Raw genomic sequence first — 23911 nt, forward strand, 5'->3', positions numbered from 1 at the left:
GAGGTTCAGAGCAGCACTAGTCACAGTGGCCAGGACATGGAAGCAACCGAAGCGTCCTACGATAGATGATTGGATAAAGAAGCTGTGGTGTATATAAATATACAATGGAACATTAGTCATAATAATAGATGAAATACTGCCATTTGCGACAATCTGGATAGACCTCGAGATAATCATGCTAAGTGAAATAAGCCAGACAGAAAAAGTTGAAAATCACATAATATCACTTACATGTGGGATATAAATCAGAAAGCAACAAAAGAACAGGACAAACAAACAGAGATTCATGGACATTGACAATAGACTAGTGGTTACCAGAGGGTTGGCAGGAGGTGGTGTAGGGAGTAGACGGGGTAAAGGGGATCAAATATGTCATGACAGAAAGAAATCTAGCTATGGGAGGTGAACAAACAGTGTAAGTATATATATGCCTTACTGTTAAAGTGTACAGCAGAAACTTTTTGGATTTCGTTTACCAATGTCACCATTAAAAATTTAATTAATTAATTTAGAAAAAGTAAGTAGAAACAATCAAGTACTATGAATACACTTTATCTCTAAGAATTCAAATAATATATTCTTTACTGACTATACATTTAAAAAACTAGAGTAAATTCCTAAATTTCATTAACACAAATAGTATGAACTTTTGAATTGAAAGAAATTATAAATACACAGATAATGTTGAGCCGAAAAGCTTAAAGGGGCTGTTTAAGTTTAGAAAATACTTCTGTTCAATGATCCAGACTTCCTGTGCATGGAACTATTATAACACTTAGACTCCATCAAAGAATGTAACCATCAGTTTCACTTTCTTGACATACTGTTTAGTTCTCCCATCCCTCTTTTTCCTCTATCATAACTTTAAAGCACAGTTCTTTTCATTGAAGCTTTAAAACTCTTGTAGGTATTAAAACAGAGGGAAATTCCACATTTAATTTTAAATTTGAGTCAAGATGATCAGAAAATAAAAGTTTTCAGTTATAATTTTTTAAATGTTAAAGAAAAAATAATTTGCAACTTAACAAAAGACTTAAATAATGCTCTAGTAATATAAGCTCCGGGCCTTTCATTTAAAAAAAAATAAACATTTCCCAGAAATATAGTTTCATGGCTTTCTTTGATTTCTTTAGTTGTCGCTAACTGCTTTGACAGATAATGAGCCAACTGATAACACAGAAGGATAAATTCAATACATTTGGTAGTGTTCTTTATGCAACTGGTGCAGTATTTTTGTTTTTTTCTATATCAAATATTAACATTAATATACCAGTTATGCACTTGTCTACTTTTCTCAGAATAAATGCAAAATTATTTTGCACTATAAATAGATCTCTAGAATGTTTAGAAAGAATGGTTTTAGGCTTGTCACAAATTGACACTTTTAATTAAAAAAAAGTAAGTTTTAACTCTTTGATTACTATTACAAAGTGTTATCTTTAAAGGCAGATATATTTCAGAAACAAGTTACAGGTCTTAGCCTTCCCTAAATTCATCCAGTCAGTGCACCAGGTAATGATTAATATAATCCTTCCTTACCCTAGCCACTATTTAGGCACTAAAACATTTATTTTTAAAATGAGGAATTACATAGCTAAAAGTAGCAATTTGTGATGAGTGGCTTAAAATTTTAAAAAATCATATATATATTTTGAGGTTTTTAAATTTAAAAAAAAATCCAAATGTGTCAACTGATAACGCGACCTCTCAAAGTACTTAATATTCACTGTCCAACAAGTTAAAGACTGTCAAAAATAAAAGATTTTAAGGCATCTTACTAGACCTCTCTGCCACTCTTTATTTGCTTGACTATTCCAACTCTTCATGACACTCTATTGTCTCATGGATCTCTCCTCTTTCCTACTTCACTTACATCTTTTCCTTTACCTATCCATTAAATACTGATGTTTCCCAAAATTTTATTCACAGCTTTCTTCTTTCATCATTCAATGTAAATCTACTCACTCCTATAGTTGTATCTATATAATGTGTAGAATATATAATACATACAACACACACACACAGTTTACATTGTGAGGACTCCTAAACCTCTCGCCCAAGTACTACCCTTGATATTTCTAAAACAGAACTCTTTATCTGCTCTTCTAATTTCTCCTCATACTTAATGCTGCTTGAATACAGTTGTTAAAAATATAAATTTAATCAGGAACTTTTTCTGCTTAAAATCCTTCAATGTCTCTCTCATTGTTTTTCCAGATCATGTCTAGACTCTTGGGTAAGGCAGTCAAGGCCCTTTATGATCTGACTTTCATTTTCATTTCTTGTTTTACTCCTAACCACCTTATCTCCTTCCTCCAACCAACCTATTACCAATCAAGCGTCTTCTTGAGGAGTCATGCTCCTTCCTTTATATATATTTTCATATGCTCTTCATTCTATCTGGAATGTTTTCTTCATTCTCCCAAATGTCTCTCAAACTTAGCTCATGAGTCATTTCCTTTGTGAAATCTTTCCTAACCTCCCCAAGGCTGCTCCTCCCTGTACTTCCCCAAAGAAACCTATACCTCCCTCTCTTAAATGGATTAGTCTCATCTGTAATTATTATCTCGTCTACAAAATTATAATCTATTTCATTTTTTGTCCCCATGATTTAATCCTATATTTAACACACAGTAGGTACTTACTGAAAACAGTTTAAAGACTAAAACTAACAAATGGCAAAGAATCTTACTCTTCCTTACAGATGACTAAGTTATGTAAACACAGATTTATGGACAGATTTTTAAGTAACTAGAGACATTAGTTTTTAATCTAATGTAAACCTTTCCGTACAAAACAGAAAATGTCAAGCAACTAAAGTAACATTCTCTGGGCCCATATTAAATTTAGCTCGTGCAGGAACACACTGATTAGTACAATCTATGCAAATTAAAAATATAAATCTTATCAAAAAGAAGTGATTGCTGAGAAACAATAAATTTAGTTTAAAAAGTTTTCATGCTAGCAAGGTAGCCTATGAGAATGTATCAGCATAAGTGATTATATGTTCCAGAAGAAATTATCTACCAAAAAAAACATTTAAATTAATGCTTTATTTTCCTAAATTCTTTTTTTAAATGACCAACTTTTCAGCAACTTCATTTGCACCCAAGTCATTCTGTTAGTAGCACCAAAAAGCAAATCTCAATTAAGCAGAGAAGCATTTGCACAGGACCACTCAGGCAGGAAAAAATCCTGAAACACTTACCAGTTTAATAAACTGTACAGAACAATGACAGCATCAAAAGGGAGGAAAAGCAAACTAGAAGTATAAGGTGACAAGTAAAAGGGGAAAAGAGCTGACAAAAAATAATCATTAAAAATTAAATTTTAAAAGAACAGAAAGATGCTGGAAACCAAAGAAAAAATCAGAGGTAAAAACACAGAACTATGCCATCAGAAAAGAGTCTATCTTCTTTAAAGTTTGATTAGAATAAAAATAATTTATATCTTAAAAGCATGTAGAAAGATATTAAATAAAATGTGGTGAATAATCAATTTATAGAACTATATTTCAGAATATACAAAATAAAACTTATTACCTTGATTTCTCTTTGTTCAACAGATTTTTCCCATATTTGTTGATCATATGCTCCAATCTATGAAAACAAATAAAAGATAACACTACATTAAATGATCATCATGAGTACCCATCCAATAGGTATAACTCTTCTTGCATTACTAGCAACTCAGCAATCATGCAGCACAGATTAGTATCAGCTCTGTCTCACAGTTCTGTGATCAGTGCTGCAGCAGTTCTCAAAGTATGGTTTCAGGACCAACAGTTTCAGCATCATCTAGGAACTTGTTAGAAAAGAAATGCAAACTCTCTAGCCTTACCCCAGAGTTTCTGAATCAGAAATATGGGTGTGGCACCCAACTTTTAAAAATTCCTCTAGAGATTCTGATACATTACTAAAGTTAGAAAGCCACTGTCCTACAGAATCCTTTATTTTAAATAAATATAATTGCTACATTTCTGAGACATTCAAGAAAAAACTCTCAGACGTGGTTCCACAGTGTAGCAATTAACACATCTGCTTTTCATGCAGAAGGTCCTGGGTTCGTGCCCCAGTGGAGCCATGGTCCATGATCTACAGCCATGCCACCTTGAATAAGCCTGATGTCTGATCTTGGAAGCTAAGCAGGGTTGGGCCTGGTTAATACTTGGCTGGGAGACCACCTAGGAAGACCAGGTGCTGTAGGCATAAATAAATAAAATTAATTAATTAATTTCAAAAAAAAACCACTCTCAAGTGATAAATTCTTTATGGAGTTATTTTTAAAGAAAATATACCAATATTCTATAGAATTAAAAATTGATAAACATGTAGACCACAATTAACACTTAAATTAAGGTTTAAATTGAAAATAAAGTCATAAAAGCAATCAAAGATACAGGGAAATCATCAGGAAGTACAATCCCTTGTAGTTTCTATGCCTATTACTCTTAGATGCTAGAAAGTTCTTAAACTATACATCTTTCCCTGGGAAGGATGAACAAACCATTTTTTCTGTTCTTCCCCATGTTCTCTGCTATTAGCTCCTATTGTCTCCAGTTTCCACTAAATTCTCTATATCTAACAGGACATTGAAATGGGTCAATGGTCTACAGTTTTAAGACTTTTCATTATTAGCATTAACAGAAAATTAGAATCCTAAGAAATTAAAATTACTTCAGATAATTATAAATAAGAGATGAGAGTCAGAGACTAGATATAGGCAGATATAAGAAAATTTCAAGAAAATATTTTGAGTCACAATATCATTCTACCCCCGAAGATCTTTTATATTTTAAAATCTTATTTTGAGAACTGAGAAACTGAGATAATGAGAATGGTTTAAAGATAGATGTGAAGAAAGTAGAATAAAATGATTTATCAAATGCTTCTATAAGAGCCCTTCATTTCTATTACTCTCTCTTACAAATTATTAATTCATATTAATTTCTTTGGTCCTTTAAATCCTGTTTTCTTTTTCATCTCTTCTCTGTGACTCTTTTCTTATGATACATGATATAATATACCCTGCAGATTAAAACCTTATAATACTTAGATCAACCCACGCAGACTGAACAACTCACTTATATGTAACTACAACTACCATCGGTCTCCATAAAGCAGGACTAAGAAGCCCTAGGTAAGCAATGACCAATTAGTCAGGCCTAATGGTAGAGCTGCCTTGCAGCGACTACTTGCTCCTTATCCTCTTAAATTCTGAATTCAATCAAACAATCATTTTCCTTAAAGGCAGAAAAGACAAGTATGAGAACACATATTCCACAGGAGTAATTCTGCTTTAACTTGATTAATTCAGAATGACTAGGCTTAATTCAATCAAAATTTATTTTATTTTTTATTAAGTTCATTGGGGTAACATTGGTTAATATGATTATATAATTTTCAGATGTACATTATAACTTGACATCTATATATTCTATTGTATGATTACCACCCAAAGTCCAGTTTCCTTCAGCTACCATAAATTTGAATCCCTTTGTCCACTTCACCTTCCCTCAAACCCTGTATATTTGACCCCCTTTACCCTTTCTACCTCGTGCCTCTTCCTTCACCACCTATCTTCCGGTAACCAACAGTCCATTGTCCAAGTCCCTGAGTCTCTGTCCTGTTCATTTGTTGCTTTTTAGGTTTATATCCCATGTGAAAGTGATATCATGTGATTTTCAACTTTTTCTGTCTGGCTTATTTCACTTAGCATGATTATCTCGAGGTCCATCCAGATTGTCACAAATGGCAGTATTTCATCTATTATTATGACTAATGTTCCATTGTATATTTATATACACCACAGCTTCTTTATCCAATCATCTATCGTAGGACGCTTCGGTTGCTTCCATGTCCTGGCCACTGTGACTAGTGCTGCTATGAACATCGGTGTGCAAATATCTTTTTGGATATGAGTTTTCAAGTCTTTGGGGTAAATGCCCAGTAGAGGGATTGCTGGATCATATGGTAGATCAATTCTTAGTTTTTTGAGAAACCTCCATACTGTTTTCCATAGTGGCTGTACCAATTTGCAGTCCCACCAGCAGTATATGAGGGTTCCTTTTTCTCCGCATCCTCGGCAACATTTGTTATTACTTGTCCTGTTGATTATAGCTTTTCTAACAGGTTTGAGATGGTATCTCCTTGTGGTTTTGATAGCTAGTGATGTTGAGTATCTTTTCATATATTTGTTGGCCATTTGTATGTGTTCTTCATCTCCAGAAGTTCTATTTGGTTCCTTTTGAGGGTTTCAATCTCCTTGTTCTGCTCATCTAGTTGTTTTTACAATTCCTGAAATTGTTGATTTGAGTTGTTTCAGACCTCATTGAGTTTATTCCGAAGTACCATCCTGAATTCTATCATTTAAGTCGGATATTTCTATGTATGTAAGCTTATTTTCTGGAGATTTCTCTCCTTCTTTCTGAGATGCCTTGTTGCCTTGGTTGCTCATGGTGTTTAACGAACTATTTCTCCACCTGGGCATTAATGGAAGTATATTCTGCTGTTTTTCCAGGAAGATTTATTATATAAAGGTCTCTCTTTAGCCTGCTGCAGAGAAGGTGTTTTTCTTGTGGTTTCCCGTAGGTGGCGTCTAAGCCTCTTGGATCCCTGCTTTATCTAAAGCCTAAACGTCTTTTTTATTTTCTTGTAGATATTTAATCACACTTGCTACTCTCAGTTTCAGTCCCTTTCAGTGTTAGCAACAGTTTTGGTAGCGTTTTTCAGATTCCCCTGGGGCTCCGTGGTGATCAGTCTTGGAGGGTATGGTGGGAGGAGCCCTCTGTGTTGGGAGTTGGCGGCAGCAGCTCAGCCTTGGTTTTACAACCGGGGCCAGTAGAAATCAACTGTTGTTTCTCTGCGGTCCCATCCCACTTCTCTGCTTTCTTCCTTGATGACTGAGCCCTGATGCCAGCTGCATAGGAGTCCCGGTACTTCCAGTCAGGGTTATTCAGGGAAGTCGCTGCACCTTGCCCTCTACTCCTCCTCCTGCAGGGCGCTCTGGCAGCTGCGAGAGGTAGCTTCTTTATTACTCCCAGTCCACCACCTGACACCCGGGGTTCTGGTAGCTCTTATGCACAGATCCCACGCTCAGACGTGCTGGTGTGCAGTTTGGGTGTTTTTTGTTGAGTTTTAGATGTTCAGCTTATTGTTGTTTCAAGGGGAGAGATGTGAGGACGTCTGTCACTTCACCATGTTTCCTCGCATTCAAATCAAAATTTATTTTTAAAATGTATAACAATTTCAATGTACTACATACTTTTTAGTGAACCAATAACCAAAACTAATAGGTACTTGTATGTTTTAATGATTATTTGGCAGTATTTTATTTTCATGTACAAAAGAATTCACTAAATTCTCTTTTAAAAGAACTGGTTTTAATTCAAGGTGACTCAAAGATATGACATGGAAATATATGTCCCACAATCCTAAAGTCAGGGAAAATAAAATAATGCATATGTAATAGACCAAATCAAATGCATGTCAGTCCTTGCATGACCAGGTTCAGTGCCACAGCAGGATAGCACTCAAGAGCGCAGGTTTTAAAAGGTGCAGAAAGTCCAATAACCTTTGCAATGAAGCAGTGGTGAAAGGTAGAAAAGCTTTTTGAAGATTGAGATACTTGTAAACAGCAGAATGCAACTCGACAAAAAAGGGCAGTGATATTCCTATAAAAGAGCTAAAAAAAAAAAAAAAAAAAGGGATAAACATAGCTTGTTTAACTGAAAAATCAATTTTTTCCAAAGATTTGATGGGTGAGAGGAAGGACAACTTTTACTGTGATTAAATATCTGTGGGATCTTAACTAGATAAGTGTTATTTTCAATTACAAGCAATTAAATGTCTCTATAACTGAACATCAGTACCCCTTCGTAGTAAACTTTTTTTTTGTTAGAAAATGCCACCAGAATGGACCTTTTACTTACTAAGTGAATACGCCATTTCTTGAGAAAACTGTGAAGGTGCCTATTAACCCAAATGCAGGTGCTTCAGGGGATGTTTAGGGTTCTGCTTAGTGATGGGTATGCCATTTTTTTAAAAAATAATTACTCTTAAATCTGAATTTAGACTAAATTGTCTCTGAAAATTGTTTGTTTCTAAGGATTCGTGAGTAGTACATTAGAGGCATCATGAAGTCAGGGTGGTGGCAGGATACTGGGAGGGACAGAGAAAGAATTCTAAAGACCCCTTCTGATTTAAAACCTCACTTTATTTCACACCGAAATTTGGCAAGATAGTAGATAGAACACTTGTGGCTGCGGTCAAGCTTTTCCCCTGAAAGAAACATAATCTTATGGTCAATTATCATACAGCAAGAAAAGAAATGAAACTTAGACTGAAGAAGAGAAAAAACATCATCTCAAGACTTGGGATCATGGATCAAGAATAATTTGCAGAGCTGTGCTAACAAAATTAAAAACAAGTAACTCGACAAGTTTTCTAAAGGCACTATTCTACCTCCGACACAGAAATACTTGGTAGACTTGACTAAGTCACCTAAACTTAATAGCTGTCTCTTTTAAGAAATTTTTTTTCAACATAATATTAATAAGAAATCCAAGTTCTCTGTGAAAAATCAACTGATAAAAAATATTATTAATATTTTGGCTACTTCCAGATTTCAGCTACCTCCTAACTGCTCTCTCCTGCCCACTCTCCCTGCCCCCATAATGCCTCTACTGTTTGGGTGTTCAGAAAAGTGTCTGACATTCTATGAGAAAAGGATACCTATGCAAATAATGCTGTATTGCTAGACAGACTTAGGAATACTGAAGTAATTAATATGTGAGTAGTTCTATGGGTTTCCACCGATTCTTCATAAGTGGTGAACTGTTTCAAAGAGGGAAAACATTTTTTCCACTGCATTATAAGTCTCTGAAATCCTGATTTACATTGCTGTGCAGCCAACAGTTTTACATGTTAAGAGAGAAGTTCATTCTCTGGTGCTTGGCTATGGTAAGCAATTTTATCAACATTCTGTTTATTACTCCGGATGTCCTAAACACCTTAAGCATCTGGTGTACTCTTACCCAACAAGAGAAGATTGTAGTTTTTTGTTTGTTTGATTTTTAAATCTAATCCCAGAAGACCAAAACTTTGCCTTCTACAGATTCATCCCGTATCTTCAACGTGTCTGCCAATCCTATATGGACCTCTTACCATGCTCCCCATAATGACAAGAACAATTCTAAGTTTCCTTCCCACAGGCTTATTCCTAATTACTGTGAACTTTACCACTCCTGGAAGAACGTCTAGCCAACTACTTCAACTAAGACTGAAGCCCTAAGATGCAAATGTCTTAATTTACCGTATTCTCCATCTTGCATTTGTTTTCTTATCTAATTTATTTTCTTTCCTATCTTTATAAATGAACTTTGAGCCATTACAGAGATTTAAGATAGACAAAACAAAAAACAAAAAAACAAACAAACCAAAAAAGAATTAAGGGTACAGCATCTTGAAAGTGGAAAAAAAATTTAAATACTAAAAATGAGAAGAAATTGAGATACTATAATTTAGTAATACGAACTGGATTAAACTTCAACTAAATGAATACACTAGTTCAGCGGTCCCCAACCTTTTGGGCACCAGAGATGGGTGCTCCTATGAGTATCTCATGCCTGATGATCTGAGGTGGAGGTGAGGCGGTGATGCTAGCGCTGGGGAGCGGCTGCAAATACAGATGAAGCTTCGCTTGCTTGCCTGCCCACCACTGTGTGGCCCGATTCCTAACAGGCCATGGACAGGTACATGTCTGTGGCCCAGGGGTTGAGGACCCCTGCTTTAGATGCTTTCTGATGTACTGAAGACTATTATATGCTACATTAAATATATATGTAAATATATACAGCAAACATTTAGAAGGGTACTTGAAAATGATGAATAGTGATTATCTCCAAGAAGTATAGATGAGAACAGCACTTTTCCTTTCTGCTTCATAATCATTAATGCTATATTACTCCCCCCCACCCCCAACAATGGATATATACTACTTTTATATAGCAGGATTCTAACTCGGGTCTGGTGACTCTCAAGTTATTTGAACTAGTTATCTTAGGAAATAATATGTTTCTGTTACTGAACAGTTTCTTTACAAGGAATCATCTACCCCCACCTATCTTTCTATACATTGAGAAAGACAAAATTGGGAAGGGGAAAAGGAGAAGAAGATAGGGAGGGGGACATGAAAGAGGGGAATTCAGGGATACAAAGGGATGGTGAGGATTATAAATAGAGAAAAAGACTGTAAAAGACTGTCTAGATGTGTGCCAGTTAGCTCCAGCTTCTACGAAAAAAAAAAAAAAAACTTTTGTTAATGAATATGATGGTATCAAGAGTATGAATGTTAAAGCCTAGATAATTAGATGGTGAAATGGGAAACAACTGGCACTTAGGAATTCTAGAAAAGTACCTCTGAAAAATAATTTGAAAAGCTAGTCTTAGGCAATCTGATAAGCTAGTCTTAGGCAATCTGATGACCCCTTAGGTCATCACACTCAGAAAAGCACTGGCTCAGATATCAAAAGGCTAAAGAGAAGGTGTCTTGCTTCAGAAAGGCAGTTATCAACAGTTTAACTAGTTTTAAGTGCTTAGATAAAAGATTGAGCTCATAAATAAATATAAACAGAACCCAAATCCCTCCCTAGCTTGGCCCATCCCATTCAACAAACTTCAGAGGCCAATCACATAACAAAACAAATGTACTCTACCTTATTAGCAAGAATATGTCTGTTAAAAGAATGACAAGAATACCCTCAGGCAAGAGGTTAAAGAATATCTTGAGACTATTTCTCCTTTAAAAAAAAGAAAAGAAAAAGTAAAAGAGATGCCTGTGTTCTTGGTGATCCTTTTCATTTCTTGATTGATAGTAAATATATTCTACAATTTTTGTGACTATTTTTTTGCACACGCATCACCAACTATAAGACCCTAATAGGCAAAGGTCACGTTGCTTTTATAGCTATGGCGAGTCCCATATTTTGATAATGATTTAACAAGTCCCATATTTTGATAATGATTTAACAAGCAAAGATAATTCATTTTTATCTTTGAGTCTTTTTATAAAAGTAAAAGTTATCAATCAGAATATACCCTTTGTTATATTTGGAGTGTTAATTTTTAATCCTTTGTTTTCCCCACTGCCTTAGTTGATCAGTTCTTCATGTTTGCTGACAGGGGTAGAAAAGACCCTGGGCTGGGCAAGGGAACTGGATTTTCATCTTGTCTTCACCATGACTAAACTTGTGGTCTTGGGCAAGTTTTTTGACATCTGAGCCTCGGTAAAATGGAGATAACGAAACCTAATTCGCAAACCTGGAATGTAAAAACAGTGTCTGGTATATAGTCAGTCCTTCTTTTAAATATTAGTTCTTTCCTATCTTGGAAAATCTTAATCTCTCTAGGCTCAATCACCTCATTTTTAAATTGATAAGTTAAAATATATTTAAATTAATTTATGACGACATACTCACTAATGATATGGCCATAATTTTTTAATGTATCAATATGCGGAGAGTAAAGATTCAATGTATTGCAATCGCCATCAAAATACCATGAACATTTTTTAAAGAAATAGAACAAAAAAACATCAGATCTGTATGGAAGCACGAAAGATTCCAAATTGCCAAAGCCATCCTGAGAACAAAGAACAAGGCTAGAGGCATCACCCTGTCCGACTTCAAATTAAACTACGAAGCGACAGTAATCAAAACAGCATGGTATTGGCAGAAAAATAAACACACGGACCAGTGGAACAGAATCAAGAGTCCAGAAGTAAACCCATATTGGTATGGGTAAATAATTTTTTGAGAAAAAAAGCCAAAAACATACAGTGGAGAAAAGAAAGCCTCTTCAATAAATGGTGCTGGGAAAATTGGAAAGCCACTTGCAAAAGAATGAAACTAGACTATTGTCTATGACCACACACCAGAATTAGCTCGAAATGGATTAAGGACCTGAATATAAGACCTGAAACAATAAAATGCATAGAAGAAAATATAAGAACTATGCCCAAGGACCTTGGACTTAGAGAGGATTTTATGAATTTGACCTTAAACACAAGGGAAGTAAAAGCTAAAATAAATGAATGGGACAACATCAAACTAAAAAGCTTCAGCACAGCAAAAGAAACTGTCGACAAGGTAAAGACACAGCCATCCGAATGGGAAAATATATTTGCAAGCAACGCCTCCGATAAGGGCCTAATATCCAAAATATACAAAGAACTCATATGACACAATAACCACAAAAAAACAAACAATCCAATCAAAAAATGGGCAGAGGACCTGAATAGACACTTCTCCCTAGAGGACATACAAATGGCCAACAAATATATGAAAAGATACTCAACATCACTAGCTATCAAAACCACAAGGAGATACCATCTCAAACCTGTTAGAAAAGCTATAATCAACAGGACAAGTAATAACAAATGTTGGCGAGGATGCGGAGAAAAAGGAACCCTCATATACTGCTGGTGGGACAGCAAATTGGTACAGCCACTATGGAAAACAGTATGGAGGTTCCTCAAAAAACTAAGAATTGATCTACCATATGATCCAGCAATCCCTCTACTGGGCATTTACCCCAAAGACTTGAAAACCTATATCCAAAAAGAGATTTGCATACCAATGTTCATAGCAGTATTATTCATAGTGTCCTACAATACATGACTGAATAAAGAAGCTGTGGTACATATATATATACAATAAAATATTACTCAGCCATAAGAAAAGATGAAATACTGCCATTTGTGACAACATGGATGGACCTCGAGATAGTCATGCTAAACGAAATAAGCCAGACAGAAAAAGTTGAAAATCATATAATATCACTTATATGTGGGATATAAACTTAAAAGCAACAAATGAGCAGGACAAACAGAGACTCATGGAGATGGACTATAAACTAGTGGATAGTGGGTGAGGGAGGAAGGGGTAGGTAGATGGATAAAGGGGGTCAAATATAGGGGGGGTAGGGTAGGGTTAAGTGGGTAAAGGGGATCAAATATATGATAGCTGAAGGAAACTGGACTTTGGGTGATGGACACACAATAGAATATATAGATGTCAAATTATAATGTACACCTGAAAATTATATAACTGTATTAACCAATGTTACCCCAATAAACTTAATTTAAAATAAAATAAAATGTTATTTAAATAGAAAAAAATGATTCAATGTACTATGAAAAAAGAAAGAACCAATAAGGATAACTAGAAATGTTCGGGCAAAAGATACAAAGAAGAAAGCAAAAACAATCATGTGGAGATAAATGTGTTTCTCTTAATTTATAACCAATGTAATACTTTCTAAGAAATGTTAACCATTTATAAATGAAAATAGAGCTGTCAACACCCCAAATCACATTTTTCCCAGACACCTACACTTTCATTCTTACAATGACCTATCTATAAATTTCATAAAAAAGAGAAACTGACTGATTGAGCAATATAACAAAATTAAAGTTACTGAGCAAAATAGTGAATAAAATATTAATCACCAATGAAAAAAACATATATATAACTCCCAAAATTATGTTGTTTAGTGCACACTCCAAATTATATCCAGTACTTCTGTTCATATTGCTAAAACATACCACAAAAACAATTAGGACCACTTAAAACCATTAGGGTTACTTAATAACCTTCAGATAAATATCTATCCAGAATTACTAGAAACTAATTCTTTTGACTTTTTAAAAATGTTTAATTCCAAAGTAATACTCTCAATGCTTTGAATATCAAACAGGTTTTCACTGTTTTTTGCCCATAACTACTTTCTCTCAAACCAATTTGTCTACTGGAATATCTCTGAGTCCATATAACTGCTCCTAAAACACCTTGTTTCTACCCTACTATCTTGCCTAAAAATTCCAATTATGTCTCCATTTATATGCTATCCTATTCTATTGTTTTTTCACAAGATCCTATTTTAATCAAAATATAGTCCAATGTTTCTGAATGCCCGTTACCTCCCCCACACTCACACACACCTACAGAAGTCAAACATTCAGGTGACTTTAATGATGAGGATCAAATGAAGAAGTGGAATCATTTAATCACACAATACAAACTATGAAGGATGATGATGATGATGTCAGACAAAGTAGTCTGAGGACATGCATGGCAAGAACTAGTAACTCTTTTAAATGTAAAACTACCAAATTATTTTACCAAATCTTTAACTCTTCTAAATCAATCTTTGCTTAGAACTCTAAAAAACATATGAGAAGTCAAACCATGGAAGCTTTTTAATAATCCAATCATTAAAATATTCCCCTATAATTCTAGTGTTATTTGAGAGAAGAGAAGACATGAAATAGGTAAATATTCAAAGTTGAGATATTCTAATTGGGGAAAGAAATCTAAACCATGAAATAAATATGAAAATTATAAGCAACATCTTTGCTTCAACTGTCATTAATTTCTTCTGCTATCAATTACTGGCAGAACTGTATCATAACCAAAAGTGTTACTAAAGTCAAGCTGCTTGAATAGAAAGAAAATAAAAAATAAAAATTTTTAAGAAGATTAAAGTCTTTTTGAGGGGAGAATATAACTTTTCAAGGAAGAAAAGATTTCTAGAATTCAATTTTGAAATTGAATACATGTGTAACTAACCTCTGACATTTGGATTAAAACATGAAAACACATTCTCATCTGTAGATACTAAAATATAGCTAATTAGCAAAGATTCCATTCATTATACGTAATGCCACTAAATCCACCTAAAATCTTCCCACACATTCTGTCAGGTTATGCATCAACTAAAACCACACCTTTTCCTGCATTAACCCTAAGAATAGTGTATTACAGGCCACACACATATAATCAAATCATGTGAATCATGACCAAATTCCTATTGCCTAGGGAAAGCCAGTTAATGACAGAGTAAGACACTGACTCAAGTTTAGAAAAAAAACCCTCAAAGAGTATCCTTTAATTCAGCAAAGAGAGATGGTTATGGTAGAATCGGCCTCTAAGAAGTTTCAAATCCAAAGAGAGTTAGTTATAATTCAAAGCAGAATAAAATAGGCATTACCGTACTATGCATGAGTGAGAAACGGTGTGAAAGAGCAGTATCTGTGAGGTAAAATGTACAAGAACAGTAAATTTACTAGATATGGGGGCTTGGAAAAAAGATTAAAATGACAACTGCAGGCTCAAGTACCTGAACTGCATTAGTATCATTAACCATAACATGGAATAAAACAGGTTTAAAAAAGGCTGTTGGAACTACATGACAACTAGATATGGCTAGAGTTCTGGAGAGTTGGGAAGGGACAAAATTTGGAACATAGCAGCATAAACTAGGTGTTTGGACATTATGTGGGCAATTTGATAATCTAGGGAAATACAACGGCTTAAGGAGATCAAGAAAAAAATATTAAGAGAAATATATATTCAACTGGAGAGAAGTATCAAAGTCAGGTAAGGAGACAGAAAAATTAGTCAGATAGGTAGGAAGAAAACTAGGACAATATACTACAGTAAAAGCCAAACAAAGAAAGAGTTTCAAGAAAGCAGTAAAGTCAAGAGAGCTAAAAATATTCAAACATTTGAGGTGAATAGGTAGCTAAACACGTTTTTGTCAAATAATCTTGATCTCATTTAAACAGTACGCAAAACCATTAGCTGAGCTATGGAAGCTGGAGAGTTTAGGGAATGGGGGACAATAGAAAAGGTAAACAACCACTAGGGGAGACAAGATATAGTGTTAACTAGAGTGTTAGATTAGGGGCAACAGGAAGAGCACACACACTTGAGCTGGTATTAGAAGCAATCGGCTGGGTTATGTTTGTATTTTTCCTTTTACCACCAAGGCTCAACAGCCCAGGATCAGGAGGGGAAGAAACACACACACACACACGCACGCACGCAGGCACACACACACAGTGGGGTTGAGGGGCACCTTGTGGGGTAAGGAAAGTCAGAGCCTGAACTTGGTGAGAAGCACATCCACTTGGAGGATATCCTAATGTGGGGTGGCAGAGCCCAAGAAAAATGAAAAGGTCTAGAATAAAGAGCTTGAATGGCATGAAGGTATCCACACACAGGATAACATGGCCACTGAGATGGGAAACTGGTTACATATGTGGGAACTGATGTCTCAAGAGTCTCTCTGTTTACTAGAAATTTCCATTTATAAAGCCATTAAAGAAATAAGAAAAAAAAGAAGAAATAAGAGACGAGTTTAATGGCATTAATGCTATATGTAAATAGAAGGGTTTAATAAACAAATTATGGCACATTTATATAATACAATGTTACATTCATTAAAATTATGTTTTAAAGGGATATTTAGTGCTGTAAGAAAGTATTTTTGTTATGTATATGAAAACAGAATAATAAAAAAACTAAATACAATATGATTCTAATTTTGCTGGGGAAAATTCACAATGTCATTTTATTTTATTATGCTTATCTACATTTTCCACTTATGTTAGACATGAAATACTTTTAAATTATGATAAAAACATCATTTAAAAAATCAAGAAAAAAGGAAGCTAATATCATCTGAGTAGCATTAAGTGTTAGGCACTGGGATAGGTGCTTTTGAATACATTTTCTCATGGAAAAGTACTGGGAGTAGAGGGGGCAGGTCATTAAGAAAACAACTGCCATCGCTCAAAATCAGTTTAATTAAGTCTCATTATGAAAATAAAGCTTTTCCTATGAGTTATATAATAGAAATTTGCAGCTAGAAAGTTATATTTTAATAACAAAACTGTCAGAAATTCTAGTATTATAGAAGAGCAGATAGACAGATACCTATATCACAGGATATCAAGGCAAAAAATGAGTTAAAGAACCAAAATGCTAAAATATACCAAGAAAACAATAATATTCCATAGGAGCTCTTGTGGCAGAAGGGTAACTTCAATTGCATTAGGTGGTAATGGAAGGAATTCGACTGGTTCACACAGGAAAGAGAGGGAATGGAAGGAAGAGAGCCTGGCAAACAGCTTTGTGGTAGAATTGGTAGAACTCCAAGTTCTGGAAGAAGCCAAGGAGAGAAGGCCATCACCAGCAACCTTATAAGAGAAAGACGTAGCCATGACTGTCTCATCTGACCTCTCTTCCATTCCCCTTCAGTCCTCAAGAGATTAAAAAAATTCTCAAAGCTGGTGATACTTACTAGATATGTTATGATTTCAGGGGTCCCTCCATAACCCTAAATGCCCAAGCCCCCATTTTAATAAGGAACTGAATCTTTTTTAATGATTAAAAAGCAAATATCTAGTTGATTCAACACCTGTCTCTCATTTATACTTAAGTAAAATCATTATCTCACTAAGCATAAAGTACTGAAGGCCTGCCATATTACGAAGGGGACTCTCTAGGACCATGTCTATATTTGATCGTGCACACGCCCCTCCTCTACACTGATCTAGGCAGCTGACCAAAGCTGAGCCAATCAGATTCTCTCTCCATTCTAAATGTCAGATAAACAAGAGAAATAGATATGGCTAATAGAGAGAAATAAAATTAACATTAACAACAGAGCCCTACAGAAAAGTTTCTAGAAATTCTGCTACTGAGAGGCCCTGGTTTGCCTTTCCTTCTGAGGTCTTGGCTGTCTGCTGTTGGCACAGTTTAGGTGTAATGAAAAGTAGAAGCAGAACACACTGGTGTTTTTTCCTGGCCCAACTTTAATGGGAACATTGCTGTTAACGCAAACCAACACCACTCTGCATAATTTACAAAGTTTATTTTCCAACCTGCTGATACACGGCAGTATGTTCTGAGTGGATTTATTAATCAAGGTTGTGCCCGAATAACAGCCTTTCCTAAGAAGTCATCTTGACAAAGATAATTTAACTTCTCCTTTCTCCTTAACCTAACTTTGTGTCATGAATTGTGAAGATCCTGCTAGTGAGGAAAAAAAAGATCGTTAGTTTCTTTTATTAATCATATGAAATAATTCAAATATGCCTTACTTAATCAGAGGGTCAAAAAATTATACAGAGTATATACTAAAGTTCTATTAGCAAACCCGTAACATTAATTCCCAGGTGTTAAGCTTTTACAGCCAAACGCATAAAATTTAACAGTACTCAATCAATAATTATTTGGATTTTTCAATAAATGTTATTTCAATAATGAGTGGAAATTATTTTTAAATTAGTTAATATAAATTATTAAATTATTTAAAATAGCTTTTTAAAAGCTATTTATTACTTAAAATAAATAGCTTAGTTAAAATACTAAGGGTTCATTTCTTAAGCTTCTAAATCATCAAAATACAGTAAAAGATCAAAAAAACTTTACTTTGTCTTCATTTTACCACTAACAGTGCTGCTCATATTTTATATATCAAACTTAAGAAAAAAACCTCCAAAAAACATGAACTTCATCTTCCCGCCTAGTCAAAGAAAAGGCATTGATAACATGGGTCATGAATCTCTTAGCCAAGCATGCATATGAGAATTAATTTACTCAGTTAAATAATAATGACCCAAACCAAGCTAACTAAGCTATATGCGCAAGACTTCTAATAGACTAAGCAAATACATTTAAGCTAAAATAATAGTTGTATGAATAAACAATAGCTGCTGTTCCATTTATTGCTGTTCATTCACAGACTGTCGCCCAAGCAGGGACATGACACAAAGAACATGTTTAATGCCACCACCCACAACCACCTGAGAGTCAATAGCCAGGGGAAGGAAAAGTAGAAGAATAAATAGGCCAGATTTGGATACAAAGATGGGAGTGGAATCACAATCAGTTTAGGAGTGCAGATTCTATAACCCATTCCAACTGGGTTTAAATTCTGACTCCACCATGTATTCTCTCACTGTGAGAAAATTACTGGACTTCTCTGAATCTTAGTTTCCTCAGTTACAAAATCAGGATAATGGCAGTAATGGGTTGTTGTGATGATTAAATGCATGTTAAGCACTTAAGATAGTCAACAGCACACAGTAAGAGTTCAATAAATGTCACTTGTTATTTTCAACTAGTACAACAACCATGACATAGTAAGCTCTGGGCCCACTACTTTACTTACACAAAGTCGTTTAACCCTTGTAACAATCCTTGAAGTAGACTGTGTTATCCCAATTTTAAAGAAAATGAAACAGACATAGATAAGTTCAATAAGTTGCTCAAAGTCACGAGATAGCAATACGACTGAACCAGATTCAAACACAAGATGTCTGACCCCAAGGGCCTGTGTGTGTTTTCCTGGCTGATTTTTAAGTTATTAAGACTCATAGAATATTTATGTGTGGTACAAATTCAAATTGTTTGTGCCAAAATGAAAGGCAATGTTTATTTTAAAGGTTTTCAGGAACCATGTTAGAACTTCCTAAAAAAAAATTCAAAAGCCAACATTTTCACTTCCATTTTAAAAGTGAGGAAACTGAGTCTCAGAGAGGTTGAAATAACTTGCCCATGATTAGAAAGCTTTTAAGATACAGAATTTGCCCATGGTCAGAAAGTTTTTAAGATACAGAATTTGGATCCCATCCACAGGTATAGATGCCAATAGGCTGGTTTTCCACCACATAGTGCTATCTTCCTAAGGTAGCAACAATCTTAATTCTCTTTTCTCAAAATAACAGCAATCTGTGGAAACAGCTATGTTTTAGTAGCAAAAAAAACCATTTTAAATTATTTATTTAGTTAAGAATTAAGTAAGCATATCACCTACTTCAGATATATCCATTTCTAACTTGTCAAGATTTGTTTTTAATTAATCACATGCCCAAGAATACCACATTTTCTTTATACTCATGATTGTAATTAAAAGTCCAATTTTATTACTTCTTTGTATGTAAGAGGCTAAACACCATCTTGGAAGAGTGGAGAAAAGTTCCCACCAAGCACTTCATGTAGGGTGAGGAAAAAAAGAAAACATTTTCTTAACCTGAATGTGTATATTTATGATATCCTCTCAACTGTATTGTTTATAAGAGGTATTGGACATGATTTATCCTAAAAACACAAGCTGATTTTAAAGTTCTGCCAACTTGGTAAATTCTTTAAACAGGGTTTCGCCAGTCTAGTGAAACCAAGAACACATACATAGGAAAATTCCATAGATGTTTTACTGTTTCAAACTGTAGATTAAATATTACTTTACTATACCTTTTATCGCCCAATTGAAGATGAAAAAATGAAAGCTCTTATATACTTCTTGCCAAATGACATGTTATTATTTAATAAGTGGGAGAAAAATTACATGACTACTTCATCCTTCATCAATTATCGCATTTTTAGGAAACTGGAATAATATTTAATTATAATAGGTAAGATCATGACCAAAAAAAAAAAAAAACAAAAAACCTCAACTAGTCAATGGCAGAACTAAAGCAGGAAATGATCAATAATATGCCAAACAACTAGGATTAATTATTATTTTTGTGACAAGTAAATAATCTCTTTTCCTTTTGATTTTACCTGAAAAGACCTAAATTTTAAATGACAACAATTCAAAAGCTTTATTTCTCCGATCTCATAGAATGCAGTCAGAACGTTCTGGGACACCGATGCTTAACATGGCAAAGATCGTGCCAGTTGAAGTTTTCCAGGATTTCCAAAGTTATAGTAAATTCAAACTAAATTATGATACCCAAAATAGAAAATCAATTAAAAGAAATAGCTATGCAAATTAATACACAAACAGATAACAATTCACACCCATTAGAATGGCTATAATCAAAAAGACAGACAATAACAGGTGTTGGCATGGATGTGGAGAAACTAAAATCCTCATACATGCTCAAAGGAATTGTAAACTGAAGCTGCCACTGTGGAAAACAGTTTGGCAGTTATGACCTGGTAATTCTACTCCTAATTACCTACTCAAGAGAAATGAAAACATAAGTCCATAGAAATATCTTTACATTAATGTTTATACCTATATTATTCATAATAGTCAAAAAGTGGAAACGATTCAAATGTACATCATTTGTGAATAGATAAAATGATACATCTACATAATGGGATTCTACTCAGCAATAAAAAAGAAGTACTCACACACGCTACAACATGTGTGAAACTCAGAAACATTATGTTAAGTAGAAAAAGCCAGATACAAAAAGCCACATATTATATAACTGCATTTATATGAAATATAAATATATAGAAAAGGCAAATCTTATAGAGACAACAAGTAGATTAGTGGCTGCCTGGTGGTGGGGGTGTAAATAAGGAGTCGCTACAAATGAGCAAGAAATTTCCTTTGGGAATGATAGAGATGTTCTGAAATTAGACTGTGATGATGGATACAAAACTCTATAAATTTAGTAAGAATTACTGAATTGTACACTTAAACAAGTGAATTTTATGGCATGTAAGTTATACACCAATAAAGCTATTTTATAAAAAATAGCTATATTTTTACAGATTTCTTTAAATAACATGACAAGCATTTAAAGGAAAGAAATATAAATATATTCAGAAGGCTTTGAATCCTATGGTAATTTGGAATCAAAAAAATTTTTTTCCTACCAAGTTTTGACTCCAGAAACCTGATTCTTCTTTTTCTTTTTTTTTGAGGGGGCATGGAGTGGCGGGGGGGAGGAATAGGCTAGATTATTAATTAATTTAAATACTGGCCTAACACTACCTTGCATATTTATAGGCTCTACTTCCCAAGGGTTTGAGATATTTAGACATTACCAGTACAAATTATAGTTCACTGCAACTGAGAAAAAAATGTTAATATAAAGAAACTGTCTATGCTATATATAATAGTTGCTAAATTTGCATTATTCTGAATTTTAGGATTTATTTAAAAATATGTATATAAAATTTGCTTCAAATTATTAAATAGATAATTTTTGCTTGAATGACCAGGTAATTGCTGACAGTAAATAGTGATGAGATTTTTTTTTAAAGGGCAGGGCTTTAAAGACAAAACCTGGGCAGATCAAGGTTCTACCATTTACTCAGTGACTAGAGCACTTTAGGCAAAATAAACCAAATGAAAAACCTCTGAGCCTGCTTCCTCAGTGACGTTTTGGAAATTGGACAGTGACTGTAAATCACTTAGTTTATGGCAGACATTTATTCTGTTTTTAACCTCAGCTATGTCTAGCATTACACAAAAATAACATCATATACAATTAGAGAAAATCTGTATAATTGAAGTTCATCAATATGATCTCTCTTGAAATTTTAGATCAACACTATAAAAAAAAGTATGAGTTCTTGATTCAATGACATAATATTTTCAAATACAATGAAAAGCTGAATAAATTTCTGATCTTTAGACAAATTGTATTATGGTATAAATTTGTAAACAGAGATGACAAGTAATTAAATATTCATATTAAGAACTGTTTAAGCTATGAATGAATTTAAGCTCATAATAAATCACTTAGACAACAAGCAACCCTTAAATTGAAGTATTTATTGGAAAACTTAGCTCTCTTGGCCTTCAATTCTTGATTTGTTCAACAAATCAAAGCATATCAGAGCATTTTTCTAAACATCACAGGTACAAAAACAATTTCAGTTAAGAAAACTTTCCAAAGAACAAAAGCATCAGGAGACAGACAGGACACACTGAGAAACAAATTAATCTGAGTAACTGTTACATGAACATTCTTTCATGTACTCTAAGAATTCCTCAACTTCTTATTTCGCAATGGTCTGCATTTTCTGTACAGTCACTTTCGCTTGAGGGTAAATGAGGATTTTCCTCGTTCACAGAAACTTCTTATACCCAAGTGAATGAAAAAAAGAGTCTTATACTAACTTGCATCATACATAGACATCAACCATAGACATGAATACATAGGATACTCTACACATCAGACTGAATATTTAATTCCATTTTGATTTGATTTTTTAAGTCTAACAATATGAGACTATAGTTTGTTGATACCACAGTATTTGCTTTACTGTCTCCAAGATGCTTTTAAGAAAAGAACCCTTCTACACTTAGAAATGGAAGCAATTAAAAAAACAGAACCTAGTCCTACGACTAAGTTAGGACATTACTCTATTTATAAAGAAAATTAAATCAGAAAATCTATATTCACTCTAAAATAATGTTTTGTTTGTTTTTTTTTTTTTAAAGCAGGGTAACTAAGCAGTAGTAAGGGCACAGAACTAAATTCTCGGATTTAAACTCCAGCCTCGCCACTTACTAACTCTATGACTTCAAATTACTTTGACCTCTCTGAGATTTCTCATTCATTGTAGTAGAAAAAGGTTTCTAAAAATTTTTCCGTTTTTCAGAAATCTTTCTCCCAATCCTTCTATTCAGGAAATTATGTAATGATAACATTTACTTAAGGAGTTTTATTTGAGAAATAATATGTATAAAAATTATGGGTAACATGAAAGTAAAAAAAGTATTGGTACTGGGTAATATTTATAAAGAAAAAAAAAACAGAAAAACAACATTTATGCCACTCAAGATGGCAATAACATGTTGTCTATCATAAAAATAACCACCTAAACACTGCGGCATGGACTGACTGGGATCCGACTTGGATAGAAGGCCCTACCCTTGGTAACTGAAATATATTAGGGTCTCTGGTGCTACTCCCCTTTGCCAAACAAGGCAGTTAATACCATTAATAATAATAATAATAATAATAATAATAATAACAACAACAACAACAGCACTTACTATTTATCAAGTGTCATATACACGTTTCATGTATTAACTCATTTAATCCTCACAACTCTATGAAGTAGGTATTACTACTATCCCTATTTTACCGTTAAGAAAACTTAAATTGTACAAAGTTAAACAGTTAAGTAGAATAACACAGGAATTCAAATCCAGCTCCACAGCTGAGCCCTTATCAACTAGTAATTTCATTCACATCCTTACACAAAAACCACACTATGTGCTCTCGCCTTGGCTCTGATCACCACACAAGGGGTAGCATCTAACCCCTAGTCATTGCCAGATACTTCTGCCTCTACTGACTCCAC

At 34.1% G+C, this 23911-nt stretch overlaps 1 protein-coding gene and 1 pseudogene across 7 annotated transcripts in view; one reads left to right on the forward strand and one right to left on the reverse strand.

The window, feature by feature from the left end:
- The window catches only part of PHTF2 (putative homeodomain transcription factor 2), a 122088-nt gene that overhangs the window by 52148 nt on the left and 46029 nt on the right, over positions 1–23911 (reverse strand). For all 7 annotated transcript variants that reach the window (XM_006925743.3, XM_006925744.3, XM_025042174.1 and 4 more), the window contains one exon: positions 3543–3599. In XM_006925743.3, coding sequence (XP_006925805.1) covers positions 3543–3599 — 57 coding nt within the window. The remainder of the gene's footprint in view (positions 1–3542; positions 3600–23911) is intronic.
- Positions 4093–4208, forward strand: LOC112474028 (annotated as a pseudogene).

The sequence above is a fragment of the Pteropus alecto genome, unplaced genomic scaffold (genome assembly GCF_000325575.1).
Source record: "Pteropus alecto unplaced genomic scaffold, ASM32557v1 scaffold69, whole genome shotgun sequence".
Taxonomy (NCBI): Eukaryota; Metazoa; Chordata; class Mammalia; order Chiroptera; family Pteropodidae; genus Pteropus; species Pteropus alecto.